The sequence below is a fragment of the Salmo trutta genome, chromosome 25 (assembly GCF_901001165.1).
Source record: "Salmo trutta chromosome 25, fSalTru1.1, whole genome shotgun sequence".
Lineage (NCBI taxonomy): Eukaryota > Metazoa > Chordata > Actinopteri > Salmoniformes > Salmonidae > Salmo > Salmo trutta.
The window spans coordinates 19,781,472-19,801,605 of NC_042981.1; the positions used below are offsets into that span (position 1 = coordinate 19,781,472).

At 45.6% G+C, this 20,134-nt stretch overlaps 1 protein-coding gene across 1 annotated transcript in view; it reads left to right on the top strand.

The window, feature by feature from the left end:
- The window catches only part of LOC115162134 (tetratricopeptide repeat protein 7B-like), a 53,924-nt gene extending 34,084 nt beyond the window's left edge, over positions 1-19,840 (top strand). Inside the window, exons 2-3 of the mRNA XM_029713148.1 lie at positions 7,809-8,011; positions 19,452-19,840. Of these exons, the coding sequence (XP_029569008.1) occupies positions 7,809-8,011; positions 19,452-19,673 (425 nt within the window). The 3' untranslated portion in view covers positions 19,674-19,840. The remainder of the gene's footprint in view (positions 1-7,808; positions 8,012-19,451) is intronic.
- The last annotated feature ends 294 nt before the right edge of the window (positions 19,841-20,134 follow it).

The window sequence follows — 20,134 nt, forward strand, 5'->3', positions numbered from 1 at the left end:
GACAGAGGGAAAGAAGAGATCAAGGTCTACCTGTCTCTGCCACCCATTACAGCAGGAGAGGATCCACTGGTGTGGTGGAGGGACCCCACCCATTCCAGCAGAAGAGGATCCACTGGTGTGGTGGAGTGGCCCCATCTATTCCAGCAGAAGAGGATGCACTGGTGTGGTGGAGGGGCCCCACCCATTCCAGCAGAAGAGGATCCACTGGTGTGGTGGAGGGGCCCCACCCATTCCAGCAGAAGAGGATCCACTGGTGTGGTGGAGGGGCCATACATCAGAGCTGCCTCATCTTGCCAGGGTTGCCAGGAAGCTATTGTGCATCCCATCAACCAGCATGCCATCAGAGAGAGTGTTCAGTGGCAGCGGGCACATTGTCTCTCCTCGCAGATCACTACTTAAAACGGACAAAGTAAATATGCTGACATTTTTACATTTCAATCTCAAGTGAACAAAGATGCATACATACAGGATGTTAGGCCAGCAGCATCTTATTTCTTTATGAAGGAGAGAACAGACATACAATCAGTGCTGTTCATTTGATTTGTTTACATATTTTGTGTTGTTATTTTAATGTCAACACCTGCACATTTGATTTGCTTACTTAAGGTTGTGTTCATTTAAACCTGCACTAGGGAAACTTTTACCTCTCATGGCCACATGGTGCCGTCTTTAATGTTATTATTTTAGTGTTTATGCACACAAAAAGTGTATAGTGCTGCTAATTGTATTTGTTGTTTGTTGGTTTTCAATATAAAACCTGATGAAATGATTTCAGTGTGTCAGTACTTTCTGAACATTTCCAGAACATTTGAACAATACCGCGATAATACTGATAACCGTGATCATTTTGGTCACTATAATCATCTCTAGAATCTACACACTGACTACTTTATGGGGTGAATATCCTTATTGCCCGCCTAGCATAGATACTCGCAGGTAGAGGGAAGAAGAGAGAGGGAGAAGTAGGGGGATGCAGGGAGAGAGGGAGAAAAATCCACTCCTGCTATCAGAGGATAGAGCAGAACATGGTCCCCTCCCTCAGCCAGCTGCTGCTGCCTGCCTAGTGCTACTGAGGCTGAGTGAACCAACCCCAAACAAGCTCTTACACACACACGCTACTACTGGAGGCCGTGCAGAGCTTTGCCGCTCCATGAAAACGACAAAATGCCAGAGAATAGGGATGTCCTAGATATAAAATCCTTTCTTTCTCTGGGACCAACAAATGAGGACAGCACAGCTGGCTGCTCAGAACACAGCCTGCCTAGAGACACACACACACACAGGGAGACACACACAGGGAGACAAACACACACACAGGGAGACACACACACACAGGGAGACACACACACACACACACAGGGAGACACACACACACAGGGAGACACACACACACACACACACACACACACACACAGGGAGACACACACACACACACAGGGAGACACACACACACACACAGGGAGACACACACACACAGGGAGACACACACACACACACACACAGGGAGACACACACACACACACACACAGGGAGACACACACACACACACACAGGGAGACACACACACACACACACACACACACACACACACAGGGAGACACACACACACACACACACACACAGGGAGACACACACACACACACACACACAGGGAGACACACACACACACACACACACAGGGAGACACACACACACACACACACACAGGGAGACACACACACACACACACACACACAGGGAGACACACACACACACAGGGAGACACACACACACACACACAGGGAGACACACACACACAGGGAGACACACACACACACACACAGGGAGACACACACACACACACACAGGGAGACACACACACACACACAGGGAGACACACACACACACACACAGGGAGACACACACACACACACACACAGGGAGACACACACACACACACACAGGGAGACACACATACACACACAGGGAGACACACATACACACACAGGGAGACACACATACACACACAGGGAGACACACATACACACACAGGGAGACACACATACACAGGGAGACACACATACACAGGGAGACACACATACACAGGGAGACACACACACACAGGGAGACACACACACACACACAGGGAGACACACACACACACACACAGGGAGACACACATACACACACAGGGAGACACACATACACACACAGGGAGACACACATACACACACAGGGAGACACACATACACACACAGGGAGACACACATACACACACAGGGAGACACACATACACAGGGAGACACACATACACAGGGAGACACACATACACAGGGAGACACACATACACAGGGAGACACACATACACAGGGAGACTGTAACGGCCGTCGTCAGAATTAGACCAAGGTGCAGCAGAGGATGTGTTCATCATTAGAATTTTAATTCAAAAAACAAGAGAACACTACAAAAATGAACAGCAAACAGTCCTGTTACTCAAAACAGAAACAATTACCCACAAAACCCAAAGGAAAAACATGCTCCTTATGTGTGACTCCCAATCAGCAACAACGAGCTTCAGCTGTGCCTGATTGGGAGCCACACACGGCCCAAAACAAAGAAATACAAAAACATAGAGAAAGGAACATAGAACTCCCACCCAATGTAACACCCTGGCCTAACCAAAATAAAGAACAAAAAACCCCTCTATGGCCAGGGCCTTACAGTACCCCCCCCCAAAGGTGCGGACTACGGCCGCAAAACCTGACTCTGAAGGGGAGGGTCCAGGTGGGCCTTCTTACGGTGGCGGCTCAGGTGCGGGACGTGGCCTCTGCTCCACCCTTGGCGTCGCCCTCTTAGGTGGCGCACCTGGCCGCGCCGAAGGTCTGGTGTGCGACCCTGACTGCGCCCGGTTGGCGGGCAACCCTGGTTGCGCCCGGCTGGCGGGCGTCCCTGGCAGATCCGGCGGCACTGACCCAGGATTCACCAGGCTGGGGAGATATGAAGGAGGCCTGGCCCTGGGCGCAGGCACAGGACTCACCAGTCTGGCGGGCGGCTCCGGGCTGGCGGGCGGCTCTGGCGGCTCTGGCCCAGGATTCACCAGGCTGGGGAGACATGATGGAGGCCTGGCCCTGGGCACAGGCACAGGACTCACCAGGCTGGGGAGACATGACAGAGGCCTGGCCCTAGGCGTAGGCACAGGACTCACCGGGCTGGCGGCTCCGGACAGGCGGGCGGCTCTGGCGGCTCCGGACAGGCGGGCGGCTCTGGCGGCTCCGGACAGGCGGGCGGCTCTGGCGGCTCCGGACAGGTGGGCGGCTCTGGCGGCTCCGGATAACCTTCTAGTTAACCAGATAGGTAATGTGTTGTGTTGACTCTGGTTAAGCTGGGTGTCCCTGTGTTATTGTGGGGGTTCCAGGAGCTCCTTCAGATGTCCATCTGGTGCTAGCAGGTAAGGTACCTGGGACTTCTTGTTTGTGTGGCTCCGGAGGGAGGGACAGCACTGGAGAAGGAGTCTGCAGACATCTTCATGGCTCTGCTCTGCAGCCTTATGTAAAGGGGAGGATCCATCGCCATCCATCGCCATCATCTGGCGGCTCCGGACAGGCGGGCGGCTCTGGCGGCTCCGGACAGGCGGGCGGCTCTGGCGGCTCCGGACAGGCGGGCGGCTCTGGCGGCTCCTGACAGGCGGGCGGCTCTGGCGGCTCCTGACAGGCGGGCGGCTCTGGCGGCTCCTGACAGGCGGGCGGCTCTGGCGGCTCCGGACTGGCGGGCGGCTCTGGCGGCTCCTGACTGGCGGGCGGCTCTGGCGGCTCCTGACTGGCGGGCGGCTCTGGCGGCTCCTGACTGGCGGGCGGCTCTGGCGGCTCCGGACTGGCGAGACCCACTGGAGGCCTAGTCCTGGGAGGTGGCACAGGACGGACCAGGATGGGGAGACCCACTGGAGGCCTAGTCCTGGGAGGTGGCACAGGACGGACCAGGATGGGGAGACCCACTGGAGACCTGGTCCGTGGAGCAGGCACAGGACTGACCAGGATGGGGAGACCCACTGGAGGCCTGGTCCTGGGAGGTGGCACAGGACGGACCAGGATGGGGAGACCCGCTGGAGGCCTGGTCCTGGGAGGTGGCACAGGACGGACCAGGATGGGGAGACCCACTGGAGGCCTGGTCCGTGGAGCAGGCACAGGACTGACCAGGATGGGGAGACCCACTGGAGGCCTGGTCCTGGGAGGTGGCACAGGACGGACCAGGATGGGGAGACCCACTGGAGGCCTGGTCCGAGGAGGAGGCACAGGATAAACCGGGCTGTGGGGGAGCACTGGAGTTCTGGTACGGACGCTCTTTACCCACACTCCAGGCTGAATGCCCACTTTGGCCCGGCACGGGCGGAGAGCAGGCATTGGGCAAACTGGACCCTCCCAGTGCTCTGGAGACAGTGCGCAACGCCGGCGCAGGATAACCTGGACCGAGGAGGCACACTGGAGACCAGACACGCTGAGCTGGCACCATCCGCCCTGGCTCGATGCCTGCACTCGCATGGCACTTGCGGGGGGCTGGTATGTAGCGCACCGGGCTTTGAACGTGCACTGGGGACACCGTGCGCTCCACAGCATAACACGGTGTCTTACCAGTACCACGCTGCTTCCGGTAAGCACGGGGAGTTGGCTCAGGTCTACCGCCTGACTCCGCCAATCTCCCCGTGTGCCCCCCCCAAAAAAATTTTGGGGCTGCCTCCCGTGTCCGTTGCGCTCCCTTTCCTCATACCAGCGCCTCTCAGCTCTCGCCGCCTCGATCTCCCACTGCGGGCGACGATAATCCCCAGCTTGAGCCCATGGTCCTTTCCCATCCAGGATTTCCTCCCAAGTCCACGACTCCAGATAGCTTTTCTCCTGGTGCCTCTCCTTGCGCTGCTCCTTCCTCCGCTGCTTGGTCCGTTGTTGGTGGGTAATTCTGTAACGGCCGTCGTCAGAATTAGACCAAGGTGCAGCAGAGGATGTCTTCATCATTAGAATTTTTATTCAAAAAACAAGAGAACACTACAAAAATGAACAAAAACGACAGCAAACAGTCCTGTAGGGAAATACTCAAAGCAGAAACAATTACCCACAAAACCCAAAGGAAAAACATGCTCCTTATGTGTGACTCCCAATCAGCAACAACGAGCTTCAGCTGTGCCTGATTGGGAGCCACACACGGCCCAAAACAAAGAAATACAAAAACATAGAGAAAGGAACATAGAACTCCCACCCAATGTAACACCCTGGCCTAAACAAAATAAAGAACAAAAAACCCTTCTATGGCCAGGGCATTACAGAGACAAACATACACAGGGAGACACACATACACAGGGAGACAAACATACACAGGGAGACACACATACACAGGGAGACAAACATACACAGGGAGACACACACATACACAGGGAGACACACACAGGGAGACACACATACACAGGGAGACAAACATACACAGGGAGACACACAGGGAGACACACATACACAGGGAGACAAACATACACAGGGAGACACACATACACAGGGAGACACACATACACAGGGAGACACACACAGGGAGACACACATACACAGGGAGACAAACATACACAGGGAGACACACATACACAGGGAGACAAACATACACAGGGAGACACACATACACAGGGAGACAAACATACACAGGGAGACACACACATACACAGGAAGACACACACACACACACGGAGACATAGAGAGTTTCACACAATTAAACTTGTGCACACACACATTGTATGACTTTAAGTTAATGTTTTCTCATATTATTAGCTATTTCCCCCGAAGGGAAGATGATGATGAAACAAATGATATGATCTTTGGATAGTTTTTATTGCTTTGGAAAACTAAGACAGTCACTCAAATCTCTGTATATTATCTATGGGCTTTATTTAAGAAAGGTAGGGACAAAGCAATGAGGTGTGTGTGTGTGTTTATCAGTCTGGCTGCCACCTGCTAGACGCTCTCATTTCCTCTCTGCCTGCAGATCAAATGAAATCATTAAGTAAGAAGACAGCAATCAACCCTCTGGTCTGCTGCATCTCCCATTACCACAGGAAGTGTGTGCGCGTGTGCTTCTGTGTCTGTTTTTATCTGATTGTGTGAAGCGGTCTCTGTGCCCGTATGTCTACTGTCAGTCAGTCAGTGTATCTCCAAGTTTATGTCTGTGTCACTTTATTGTCCTCTCTCTACTCTCTCTCTACTCTCTCTCTACTCTCTCTACCTCTTTACTCTCTCTACCTCTCTACTCTCTCTCTCTCTACCTCTCTACTCTCTCTCTACTCTCTCTCTACTCTCTCTACCTCTTTACTCTCTCTACCTCTCTACTCTCTCTCTCTCTACCTCTCTACTCTCTCTCTACTCTCTCTCTACCTCTTTACTCTCTCTACCTCTACTCTCTCTACCTCTCTACTCTCTCTACTCTCTCTACCTCTCTACTCTCTCTACCTCTCTACTCTCTCTACCTCTCTACTCTCTCTACTCTCTCTACCTCTCTACTCTCTCTACCTCTCTACTCTCTCTCTCTCTACTCTCTCTCTACCTCTACTCTCTATCTCTACTCTCTCTCCACCTCTCTACTCTCTCTACCTCTCTAGTCTCTCTCTCTCTACTCTCTCTACCTCTCTACTCTCTCTCTCTCTCTCTACCTCTCTACTCTCTCTCTACCTCTTTACTCTCTCTACCTCTACTCTCTCTCTACTCTCTCTCTACTCTCTCTATACCTCTTTACTCTCTCCACCTCTCTACTCTCTCTCTACCTCTCTACTCTCTCTCTACTCTCTCTCTACCTCTCTACTCTCTACCTCTCTACTCTCTACCTCTCTACTCTCTTTACCTCTCTACTCTCTCTCTACCTCTTCTCTCTCTATCTACTCTCTCTCTACTTCTACTCTCTACTCTCTCTCTCTACTCTCTCTACCTCTATTCTCTCTATCTACTCTCTCTCTACTTCTACTCTCTACTCTCTCTACCTTTCTACTCTCTCTACCTCTCTACTCTCTCTCTACTCTCTCTACTCTCTCTACCTCTATTCTCTCTATCTACTCTCTCTCTACTTCTACTCTCTCTCTCTACTCTCTCTACCTCTATTCTCTCTATCTACTCTCTCTCTACTTCTACTCTCTCTCTCTACTCTCTCTACCTTTCTACTCTCTCTACCTCTCTACTCTCTCTCTACTCTCTCTCTACTCTCTCTACTCTCTCTACTCTCTCTACCTTTACTCTCTCTACTCTCTTTACCTCTACTCTCTCTACCTCTCTACTCTCTCTCTACTCTCTCTACTCTCTCTACTCTCTCTACCTCTACTCTCTCTACTCTCTACCTCTCTACTCATTCTACCTCTCTACTCTCTCTCTACTCTCTATCCTCTCTACTCTCTCTCTATCCTCTCTACTCTCTCTCTACCTCTCTATTCTCTCTCTACCTCTCTACTCTTTACCTCTCTACTCGCTATCCTCTCTACTCTCTCTCTCTACCTCTCTACTCTTTACCTGTCTACCCTCTCTCTACCTACTCTAACTCTCTACTCTCTCTCTACCTCTACTCTCTCTCTACTCTCTCTACCTCTATTCTCTCTCTCTACTCTCTCTCTACTTCTACTCTCTACTCTCTATCTCTACTCTCTCTCCACCTCTCTACTCTCTCTCTCTCTACTCTCTCTCTATCTACTCTCTCTAACTCTACTCTCTCTAACTCTCTACTCTCTCTACCGCTCTACTCTCTCTCTCTACCTCGACTCTCTCTCTACTCTCTCTTTACTCTCTCTTTACTCTCTCTCTACTCTGCTCTCTTTCTCTTTCTAGCAAAGGTGTACATTGGCATGGGCAAGCCTGCGGAGGCTACGGCCTGTACACAGGAGGCTGCCAACCTGTTTCCCATGTCCCACAACGTGCTGTTGACGCGGGGCCAGGTGGCTGAGCTGCGGGGTAATGTGGACGAGGCCAAACGCTGGTATGAGGAGGCCCTATCCATCAGCCCCACCCACGTCAAGACCATGCAGAGACTGGTGAGTCTCTTCTGTTCTGTTCTCCTCTCGTCTTCTCTTCCATCTCTCTCCATCAGCCCAACCCACGTAAAGACCATTCATAGACTTGGTGAGCCCTGACTCATGACTCGACTCCAACTCAACCAGCAGTCACTTGAACTTGGACTCAGAAAGTCTTCTTCCTTTGCATAATTCAACATGTTAGCTACAACAGCAAATTTTAGATAGCTACTGTATTAGCGGTTTAGCCTTACTTAGCTTTATACCTTAACGTAATATAGCTTCAAAGATTGCTGAACTCCAGCTTTTAGCACTACCGAGACTGGACTTGGGACTACAGTATAAAGGACTCGGACTTGAGACTACAGTATAAAGGACTCAGACTTGGACTTGGGACTACAGTATAAAGGACTCAGACTTGGACTTGGGACTACAGTATAAAGGATGCGGACTTGGACTTGGGACTACAGTATAAAGGACTCGGACTTGGACTTGGGACTACAGTATAGAGGACTCAGACTTGGACTTGGGACTACAGTATAAAGGACTCGGACTTGGGACTACAGTATAAAGGACTCAGACTTGGACTTGGGACTACAGTATAGAGGACTCAGACTTGGACTTGGGACTACAGTATAAAGGACTCGGACTTGGGACTACAGTATAAAGGACTCAGACTTGGACTTGGGACTACAGTATAAAGGACTCAGACTTGGACTTGGGACTACAGTATAGAGGACTCAGACTTGGACTTGGGACTACAGTATAAAGGACTCAGACTTGGACTTGGGACTACAGTATAAAGGACTCAGACTTGGACTTGGGACTACAGTATAAAGGACTCAGACTTGGACTTGGGACTACAGTATAGAGGACTCAGACTTGGACTTGGGACTACAGTATAAAGGACTCGGACTTGGGACTACAGTATAAAGGACTCAGACTTGGACTTGGGACTACAGTATAGAGGACTCAGACTTGGACTTGGGACTACAGTATAAAGGACAGACTTGGACTTGGACTTGAATTGTATGGCCTTTGGACTCAACTTGAATAGATCACTGCCTCCCAGTCCCATAGCTCCCATAGAGGGAGTCTCAGGTCATATAGTGAAGTGGTGCAGACAAAGAGGGGAAGCTTATTGTAATAGTGTAAACCTCCATGGAGCTGGAAAGAGAAGTGAGAGAGGGAGACCATAAAGAAAGCAGTAGAAGTCCTTTCCCCATTACCGGCTGCATTAACACCATTAAGAGTTTGCTGGCTGCTACTGCTGCTTTATACAAAGGAGACACTTTGGGGATGACAAGGCTGCATTAAGCCAAATTAGAAACTAAATTATGGAAATTATAAGTGGGAGCTTGTGATTGGTTGGTGGTGAATACAGCACGGTAAACTGACTAACGGAAGAAACCCAGAGGAACCCATCACATTCTGATGTGTCAGCACTACAAGCAGGGGAATAGACGCTACAGTAAGGTTGGTTGATGTATGTGTCTGTTCACTCAATGTGTGTGTTCAGTGTGCACGTAGTCTACATACGTGTGTGTATGTGTGTGTCTGTGTCCTTGCTGCTCCAGGATGAGGTGTTGCTCCTCCCTCGCTGCTCCCTCCCATCCTCCCATAGCCTGAGACAGGAACAGGAGTAGTCCTCCAGCAGCAGAGGATGTTAAGAAGTGTGTCTGTGTGTGTGTGCTCCTCTAATGAGCTGAATCGTGGAATAGTCCCTGACTATACTAGATTTTGTTGTGATAGGTGCGTGGTGGGATGGTGACTGTACTAGTTTGTGATTGGTGGGATGGTGACTGTACTAGTTTGTGATAGGTGCGTGGTGGGATGGTGACTGTACTAGTTTGTGATAGGTGCGTGGTGGGATGGTGACTGTACTAGTTTGTGATAGGTGCGTGGTGGGATGGTGACTGTACTAGTTTGTGATAGGTGCGTGGTGGGATGGTGACTGTACTAGTTTGTGATAGGTGCGTGGTGGGATGGTGACTGTACTAGTTTGTGATAGGTGAGTGGTGGGATGGATGGCGGTATCTGTAGCGTTTGATGGCTGCTGGGTGGTGTGATTGTTCTGGCATGCGTCGTATTGGCGTCAGGTCTGGGATGCAGAGTGTCATTTGTCAGTCAGCCTGTTTGTCAGAGCTGATAAAGCGAAGTGGTAATGGGTCTGGCACACTGTACAGCACATTTATAGACTTCCGTCTCTCTCGCTCCCCTCTTTCTCCACTCTTCCATCCATCCATCCTTCCATCCCTCTGCCCTGATAGACCAGTTAGTGGAGGGCCATGCATACACCACTCTGACTGGCTGAGAGAGAGGGAGGGATAGAGAGAGGGATGGATGGACAGAGGGATAGAGAGAGAGAGGGATGATGGACAGAGGGATGGAGAGAGAGAGGGGGAGAGAGAGGGATGAATGGACAGAGGTATGGAGAGAGAGAGGTGGAGAGAGAGGGGTGGATGGACAGAGGAATGGAGAGAGAGTGGGGATAGATGGAGAGTAGATGAGAGAGAGAATTCTGCTGATACAGCTGTGACTTCTAGACAGAAGAAACCCAGAAGAACCCACCACATTCTGCTAGCCTGAGCCTCGTCTTCTTACCTCTCCTCTCATTTGTTGTGTCAGCCTGTGTGTTAACCCAGCAAACCGGGAACATTCCCAGAACATTAGCTACGATTCGCATTCATTTCTAGTCAGGGTTTTATTTAACATTAGGATGATAACGTCCTAAAAACATTCAAATGTTTTTGATAACATAATCCTAACATTCACTAAAATCTGTAACAACCACCACAGACATTCCCCAAAAGTTAACATTTGGGTTTCCAGGTCATTTAATAACACTATGTACCAGTAATGGGTCTTTCTATAAATAAGGGGGCCAATGTGTAACATTGGGATCAAAATTTCAAAATGGTTTGAAAAAAAATCAAAAGGATTTTTTATACAGTTCCACATGTCTACTTAGAGGAATATAGTTGAAGTCGGAAGTTTACATACACTTTAGCCAAATACATTTAAACTCAGTTTTTCACAATTCCTGACATTTATTCCTAGTAAAAATGTCCTGTCTTAGGTCAGTTAGAATCACAACTTTATTTTAAGAATGTGAAATGTCAGAATAATAGTAGAGAGAATGATTTATTTCAGTTTTTATTTCTTTCATCACATTCCGAGTTGGTCAGAAGTTTACATACACTCAATTAGTATTTGGTAGCATTGCCTTTAAATTGTTTAACTTGGGTCAAACGTTTTGGGTATCCTTCCACAAGCTTCCCACAATAAGTTGGGTGAATTTCGGCTCATTTGTTGTCCTCAGGCCATTTTGCCACAACTTTGGAAGTATGCTTGGGGTCATTGTCCATTTGGAAGACCCATTTGCGACCAAGCTTTAACTTCCTGACTGATGTCTTGAGATGTTGCTTCAATATATCCACATAATTTTCCTGCCTCATGATGCCATCTACTTTGTGAAGTGCAGCAGTCCCTCCTGCAGCAAAGCACCCCCATAACATGATGCTGCCACCCCCGTGCTTCACGGTTGGGATGGTGTTCTTCAGCTTGCAGCCTCCCCCTTTTTCCTCCAAACATAACGATGGTCATTATGGCCAAACAGTTCTATTTTTGTTTCATCAGACCAGAGGACATTTCTCCAAAAAGTAAAATTTTTGTCCCCATGTGCAGTTGTAAACCGTAGTCTGGCTTTTTTATAGCGGTTTTGGAGCAGTGGCTTCTTCCTTGCTGATCGGCCTTTCAGGTTATGTCGATATAGGACTCGTTTAACTGTGGATATAGATACTTTTCAAATCAAAGTTTATTTGTCACGTGCGCCGAATACAACAGGTGTCGACCTTACAGTGAAATGCTTACTTACAGGCTCTAACCAATAGTGCAAAAAAGGTATTAGGTGAACAATAGGTAGGTAAAGAAATAAAACAACAGTAAAAAGACAGGCTATTTACAGTTGAGGCTATAAAAGTAGCGAGTCTACATACAGACACCGGTTAGTCAGGCTGATTGAGGTAGTATGTACATGTAGATATGGTTAAATTGACTATGCATATATGATGGACAGAGAGTAGCAGTAGCGTAAAAGAGGGGTTGGCGGGTGGTGGGTGGCGGGACACAATGCAGATAGCCCGGTTAGCCAATGTGCGGGAGCACTGGTTGGTCGGCCTAATTGAGGTAGTATGTACATGAATGTATAGTTAAAGTGACTATGCATATATGATAAACAGAGAGTAGCAGCAGCTACTCCAGCATCTTCACAAGGTCCTTTGCTGTTGTTCTGGGATTGATTTGCACTTTTCACACCAAGGTATGTTCATCTCTTGGAGATAGAATGTGCCTCCTTCCTGAGCGGTATAACGGCTGTGTGGTCCCATGGTGTTTATACCATGAACGTGGTACCTTCAGGCATTTGGAAATTGCTCCCAAGGATGAACCAGACTTGTGGAGGTCTACACATTTTTTTCTGAGGTCTTGGCTGATTTCTTTTGATTTTCTCATGATGTCAAGCAGAGGCACTGAGTTTGAAGGTATGCCTTGAAATGCATCCACAGGTACATCTCCAATTGACTCAAATTATGTCAATTAGCCTATCAAAAGCTTCTAAAGCCATGACATCATTTTCTGGAATTTTCCAAGCTGTTTAAAGGCACAGTTAACTTAGTGTATGTAAACTTCTGACCCACTGGAATTGTGATACAATGAATTATAAGTGAAATAATCTGTCTGTAAACAATTGTTGGAAAAATGACTTGTGTCATGTACAAAGTAGATATCCTAAGCGACTTGCCAAAACTATTGTTTGTTAGCAAGAAATTTGTGGAGTGGTTGAAAAACAAGTTTTAATGACTCCAACCTAAGTGTATGTAAACTTCCGACAACTGTATATGTTAATTGGCCCTCCACCTATACAACAACATACAGTAGGACTAGGACTATACATTGTTTAAGCAGGGTTCATACAGACCTTGGCAAGTCAAATTCAAGGACTTTCAGGGACTTTTTCAAGCACTTAATTGTATTTTCAAGGACCTCAATGTTGTATAATTTATATAATTGTACATATACTGTAGGACCTAATATAGCCCCCCCCACACAAAAAAATAAATAATGCTTTTTGTGGCATTGTCAATGTATTGATATTTAAATTATGATTAATTTCTAGAACAGTGTTTCCTAACCCTGGTCCTCCAGTACCCCAACACACTGTCGTTGTTGCCCTGGACAAACACACCTCATTCAACTCATTGAGGGCTTGATGATTACCTGACAAGTTGTATCTGATGTGCTTGTCCAGGGTTACAATGAAAATGTGTACTGTTGGGGGTACTCGAGGACCAGGGTCAAAAAACGTGGACTTGCCTGACTAAATAAATTGTGTGGCCAAAGCAGGCACACATAATAAAGCAATCTCACCATCGCTGTTTTTATAATGAGAAAGCAACCAAAAACCAGGTTTCTTTTGTCATGAAAGGATTTGTATGGAAAGCCAAGTTTTAGCCAGCATTATACAGTATGTTGTCATTCTCATAATAAACCCGTGGTTTCACCACAACAGAGTATCGCAACTCCCTTCAATTGAAGCAGTGGGAAAGAAACAAAAGTGGCCACATCTCTCATAAAAACAGATAAAAAAATGAAATCAGTTTTTTGCACCCTAAAAAACATTTGAATCATTCGCACAACTGGACAGTTTTTGTGTTTTGGGAACATATATTTTGTGATGTCCCAGCAATGTTCCCACCAGACTGTTCCCACAACCTAATGAAACATTCTGGAAACCTTTTAAAGAACAGACTAAATGAGTTTGGGGAACGTTCTTGTAACGTCAGGTGAATGTTTTTTGCACTCTAAAATAAACATTGTAGAATAGTCCACACAACTAGACAGCTTTTGTGTTTTGGGAACATTTCTTCAGACAGTGATTTGGTGATTCTCGGAATGGAAAAGCTTAGGAACCGCTGCTGTAGTACCTGCGGCCCCATTGGTGGTCGCTAGTTAGCTGGGTTTATGTGGTAGGTAGGCATGCAGGCTAGACATGGAACCAACCACCACTTGACAGATATGGTTGCAGTGGTATCAGTTGAGCTGTTGGCTCCAGCAGCAGAGTCAAATGTTTTAGGTTTTTGGGACCAGACCAGTGGTTTGATGCCGTTGTAGTGGTGTCAGTTCTTTGATGCCGTTGTACTAGATGGGACGATAAACCGAAAATGATCCACACCGATCACTTATCGCAGGCATTTTGCTAATATCGTTCATTACGATAAGTAGCCTATACTAGAGAATTGTGAAGTTTGAAATGAAATAACTTTGCTAATATGGGTGACTGTGCTTCTACACCTGCATTGCTTGCTGTTTGGGGTTTTCGGCTGGGTTTCTGTACAGCACTTTGTGACATCAGCTGATGTAAGAAGGGCTTTATAAATACATTTGATTGATTATTAGTAGGATAATTGATGGCTACAAACATCAAATTAGTTTTAGTAGTTTAAAGGATAATTTAAAAAAGATGTGTTGCACGTTAATGTTAGAAGCTTATAATGTTCCGGCACTGCCAGAAGAGGACTGGCCACCCCTCATAGCCTGGTTCCTCTCTAGGTTTCTTCCTAGGTTCTGGCCTTTCTAGGGAGTTTTTCCTAGCCACCGTGCTTCTACACCTGCATTGCTTGCTGTTTGGGGTTTTAGGCTGGGTTTCTGTACAGCACTTTATGACATCGGCTGATGTAAAAAGGGCTTTATAAATACATTTGATTGATTGATATAAACGTAAAGTTCTATTTATCGCTATCCATCAATTCAGGCAATTTATCACAATATGATTGTTTGTCCATATCACCTAGCTTTACACTGTGTAAGTTATTAGATGTAGCTAGCACTATTTCTACTGAGAAGGTACCGACGACACAACACACTGGCAGCAGCAGTAGCAGTCAGCAACCTCTTAATGGTGTTAATGCAGCAGGTAATGGGGCAAGGACTTCTACTGCTTTCTTTATGGTCTCCCTCTCCCACTTATCTCTCCTGGTCCCCTTGAATGGAGTTGTTGATAATGCACCAAGGGCAGGACCCAGACTTCTCCTGCTCCTACTTCTGTATTTATCCTCTCTCTCTCTCTCTCCTAGTAGTCTCTCTTTCCTTCTCTCTCCATATATCTTTCTCCATCTCTTCTTGTGGTGTGTCCCAGGGGTGTCAGCCAGAGTTAGGTGTCAGACAGACTACCTGCAATATCCACCAGCTAGTTAAATAATGCGTACAGGATCAAGTAATCATTGAGTGAAAGCTGATACTTGTATGAGTATGCACACTGGCTGCATGGTTAAGCAGTGTAAAAAGTGTTTTGCTCTCGTGGAGCAGTTTGTCTATGGCTCCTCTACTGTAAATACATTGTTGAAACCCTTTCTCAAACCTTAGAGAAAGCCAACAGTATGAATCAGAGTGTAGGTCTAACCTTTATGCACCTCAAAGTAATCCTGCCGGTCTGTCTGTGTCTGTCTCTGGCTGCAGTGAAAGGCCAGTCCTACTTTCCTTTACACACACACTTTTGGGTATTTAAGCATTGTAGCAGCTCACAGTAGCATGCTGCGGCCGGGGCCACAGCCACACATCACTTTGTGTCAGTTCTGCTGTATCTGAGCTTTTGATTTTTGATTTTATTCTGATGTCTGTCTCGTTGGTCTCAGTAATAAGCAGGCTTGTCACATCTCATCAACAGCATGTCAGCTCTGGGGACGGGAGAGCAAGGGGGGCACCCACACCCCTCCGTCTGTCTTTCTGTCAATCGTTCAGAGCACTGTGGAGGGGTGCAGAAGCACAGGGTGGGGCCCTTACCCCAGACAGAAGAGGGCTCTCCCTGGCCCCTAACTGTGCTGGCTGGGCTCTCTCTCTCTCTCTCTCTCTCTCTCTCTCGGTTTGTCTCTGTATCTGTCTTTTTTTTCTCTCTCTCTCTCGCTCTCTTTCTCTCTCTGTTTGTCTTTGTCTCTCTCTCTCTCTTTCTCTCTCTCTCTCTCTCTCTCTCTCTCTGTTTGTTGCCATCTCTGTTTGTCTCGGTCTCTCTCTCTCTCAATTCAATTCAAAGGTTTATTGGCATGGGAAACGTGTTCACATTGCAAATGAAATAATAAACAAAAGTGAGAAGACACTAAACAACATTAACAAAAAACTATATGAATTGAACTGTAGATATTTTACTCAAAAAGGTTTCAAAAAGATAAAGACATTTGAAGTGTTATATTATCAGCTATGCACAGTGTTTTAGCAATGTGCAAATACACTGAAGAAAAATATGAACACAACATGTAAAGTGTTAGTCCCATGTTTCATGAACTGAAATAAAAGATCCCAGAAATGTTCCATATGCACAAATTTGTTTACGTCCCTGTTAGTGACCATTTCTCCTTTGCCAAGATAATCCATTCACCTGGCAGGTGTGGCATATCAAGAATCTGATTAAACAGCATGATCATTACACAGGTGCACCTTGCACTAGGGACTGTACAAGTCCATTAGAGTGTCTAGTTTGAGAAACAGACGCCTCACAAGTCCTCAACTGGCAGCTTCATTAAATAGTACCCGCAAAACACCAGCCTCAGCGTCAACAGTGAAGAGGCAACTCCGGGATGCTGGCCTTCTAGGCAGAGTTGCAAAGAAAAACCCATATCTCAGACTGGACAATAAAAAGAAAAGATTAAGCTGGGCAAAAGAACACAGACACTGGACAGAGGAACTCTGCCTAGAAGGCCAGCATCCTGGAGTCGCCTCGTCACTGTTGATGTTGAGACTGGTGTTTTGCGGGTACTATTTAATGAAGCTGCCAGTTGAAGACTTGTGAGGCATCTGTTCCTCAAACTAGACACTTTAATGTACTTGTCCTCTTGCTCAGTTGTGCACCGGGGCCTCCCACTCCTCTTTCTATTCTGGTTAGAGCCAGTTTGCGCTGTTCTGTGAAGGGAGTAGGACACAGTTTTGTACGAGATCTTCAGTTTCTTGGCAATTTCTCACATGGAATAGCCTTCATTTCTCATAACAAGAATAGACTGACGAGTTTCAGAAGAAAGTCCTTTGTTTCTGGCCATTTTGAGCCTGTAATCGAACCCACAAATGCTGATGCTCCAGATCCTCAACTTGTCTAAATGAGGCCAGTTTTATTGCTTCTTTAATCAGAACAACAGTTTTCAGCTGTGCTAATATAATTGCAAAATTATAAAATCTAATGATCAATTAGCCTGTTAAAATGATAAACTTGGATTAGCTAACACAACGTGCCATTTGAACACAGGATTGATGGTTGCTGATAATGGGCCTCTGTACGCCTATGTAGATATTACATAGAAAATCTGCCGTTTCCAGCTACAATCGTCATTTACAACATTAACAATGTCTACACTGTATTTCTGATCAGTTTGATGTTATTTTAATGGACAAAAAAAAGGCTTTTCTTTCAAAATCAAGGACATTTCTAAGTGACCCCAAACTTTTGAACGGTAGTGTATGTACTGTATTTATGTATATTTATGAATGTACTGTATGTGTGTACTGTATGCACTCTATGTATATATGTATGTATATATGTATGTACTGTATGTACTGTATGTATGTATGTATGTATGTATATATGTACTGTATGTATGTATATATGTACGTATATATGTATGTACTGTATGTACGTATGTATGTATGTATGTATGTATGTATGTATGTATGTATGTATGTACTGTATGTATGTACTGTATGTATGTATGTATATGTATGTACTGTATGTATGTACTGTATGCACTGTATGTATGTACTGTATGTATGTACTGTATGTATGTATATGTATGTACTGTATGTATGTACTGTATGCACTGTATGTATGTACTGTATGTATGTATGTATGTACTGTATGTATGTATATGTATGTACTGTATGCACTGTATGTATGTACTGTATGTATGTATCTATGTATGTACTGTATGCACTGTATGTATGTATGTATATATGTATGTACTGTATGTATGTATGTATGTATGTATGTATGTATGTATGTATGTATGTACTGTACTGTACTGTACTGTATATGTACTGTACTGTATGTATGTACTGTATGTATGTATGTATATATGTATGTATGTACTGTATGTATGTATGTATGTATGTATGTATGTACTGTACTGTATATGTACTGTACTGTATGTGTGTACTGTATGTATGTATATATGTATGTACTGTATGTATGTATGTATGTATGTATGTATGTATGTATGTATGTATGTATGTATGTACTGTATGTATGTATATGTATGTACTGTATGCACTGTATGTATGTACTGTATGTATGTACTGTATGCACTGTATGTATGTATGTATATATGTATGTATGTATGTATGTATGTATGTACTGTATATGTACTGTACTGTATGTATGTACTGTATGTATGTATATATGTATGTATGTACTGTATGTATGTATGTATGTATGTATGTATGTATGTACTGTATGTATGTATATGTATGTACTGTATGCACTGTATGTATGTACTGTATGTATGTACTGTATGTATGTATCTATGTATGTACTGTATGTATGTACTGTATGCACTGTATGTATGTATGTATATATGTATGTACTGTATGTACTGTATATATGTATGTACTGCATTTATAATTTTACATTTAATAACTGAAGGTCTCCCGTTGTGTGGTATAACACTGACATAGAGGTAATATGCATTATCAACCTGTGGAAACGGACAAACACGATTTGAGAAAACGAATTACAATTTTTAAAGGAACTGTTTGACTTTGTCTTAGCTAGCTAGGTCTTTTTATTTTGTCTAAATTTGCACTAAGAATGGCATAATCAAGTTACTGTGTGAAAGCAGACTGAGCTTGTAGCTGTATTCCATTTCCTTTTATATACTGTATGTATGTATGTATGTATGTATGTATGTATGTATGTATGTATGTATGTATGTATGTATGTATGTATGTATGTATGTATGTATATATGTATGTACTGTATTTACAGTATGTATGTATATATGTATTCATGTATGTATGTACTGTATGTATGTGTGTATGTATGTATGTATGTATGTATGTATGTATATATGTATGTATATACTGTATGCACTGTATGTATGTATGTATGTATGTATGCATGTATGTATGTATGTATGTATGTATGTACGTATGTATGTACTGTTTGTATGTATATATGTATGTACTGTATGTACTGTTTGTATGTCTGTCCCTCTTCCTACAGTCTGATTCATACTGTTTGCTTTCTCGAAGGATTGAGAAATGTTCTCTCGGCCCCTCCCTCACCCTCTCCCTCTGTCTTCTCCTACTGTCTCTCTGTCTACGATTCAAAATATCTTCCTCTGACTTTGCTCTCACTCGATCTCTCTCTCTCCATCTCTCTCTCTCCCCCCCCTCTCTCTTTTCCCCGCTCTCTCTCTCTCTATGCTAGGGTCTGATCCTGCACCAGCTGCAGCGTTACAGCCTGGCAGAGAAGATCCTTCGGGACACGGTACAGGTGAACTCCACTGCCCACGACGTGTGGAACAGCCTGGGGGAGGTGCTGCAGGCTCAGGGCCATGCTGGCGCGGCTACAGAGTGTTTCCTAACCGCCCTGGAGCTAGAGGCCTCCAGTCCCATTCTGCCCTTCACCATCATACCACGACAACTCTGACCTGGGAGGGAGACGGACACACACACACACACACACACACACACACACACACACACACACACACACACACACACACACACACACACACACACATACGTATAAACACACACACACACTGTATATACACTAGCCAGACACTGACCTACCTGGGATATATGCCCCACAAACAAACACACGATACATTCCAGTGTCCCTTCTAGCATACCACTTAGAATGCATGCCCAATACATTGCGTCTTTCTGAGTAGTATGCTGGTGTGGACTTAAGAACACACACATACTGAACATATATCCATCAGCCACACACAAATATAAATATATATACACTCCTCACCCACACCGACTGACCAAGCCGCTCTACCCCCCCAGGGTGAGGGTGCCAACAACCTTCCTCCTACCTACCACCTCCTGCTTCAGGCCTCTCTGCTGTCAGAACCAGCACCACCACAACCCTATGATGCC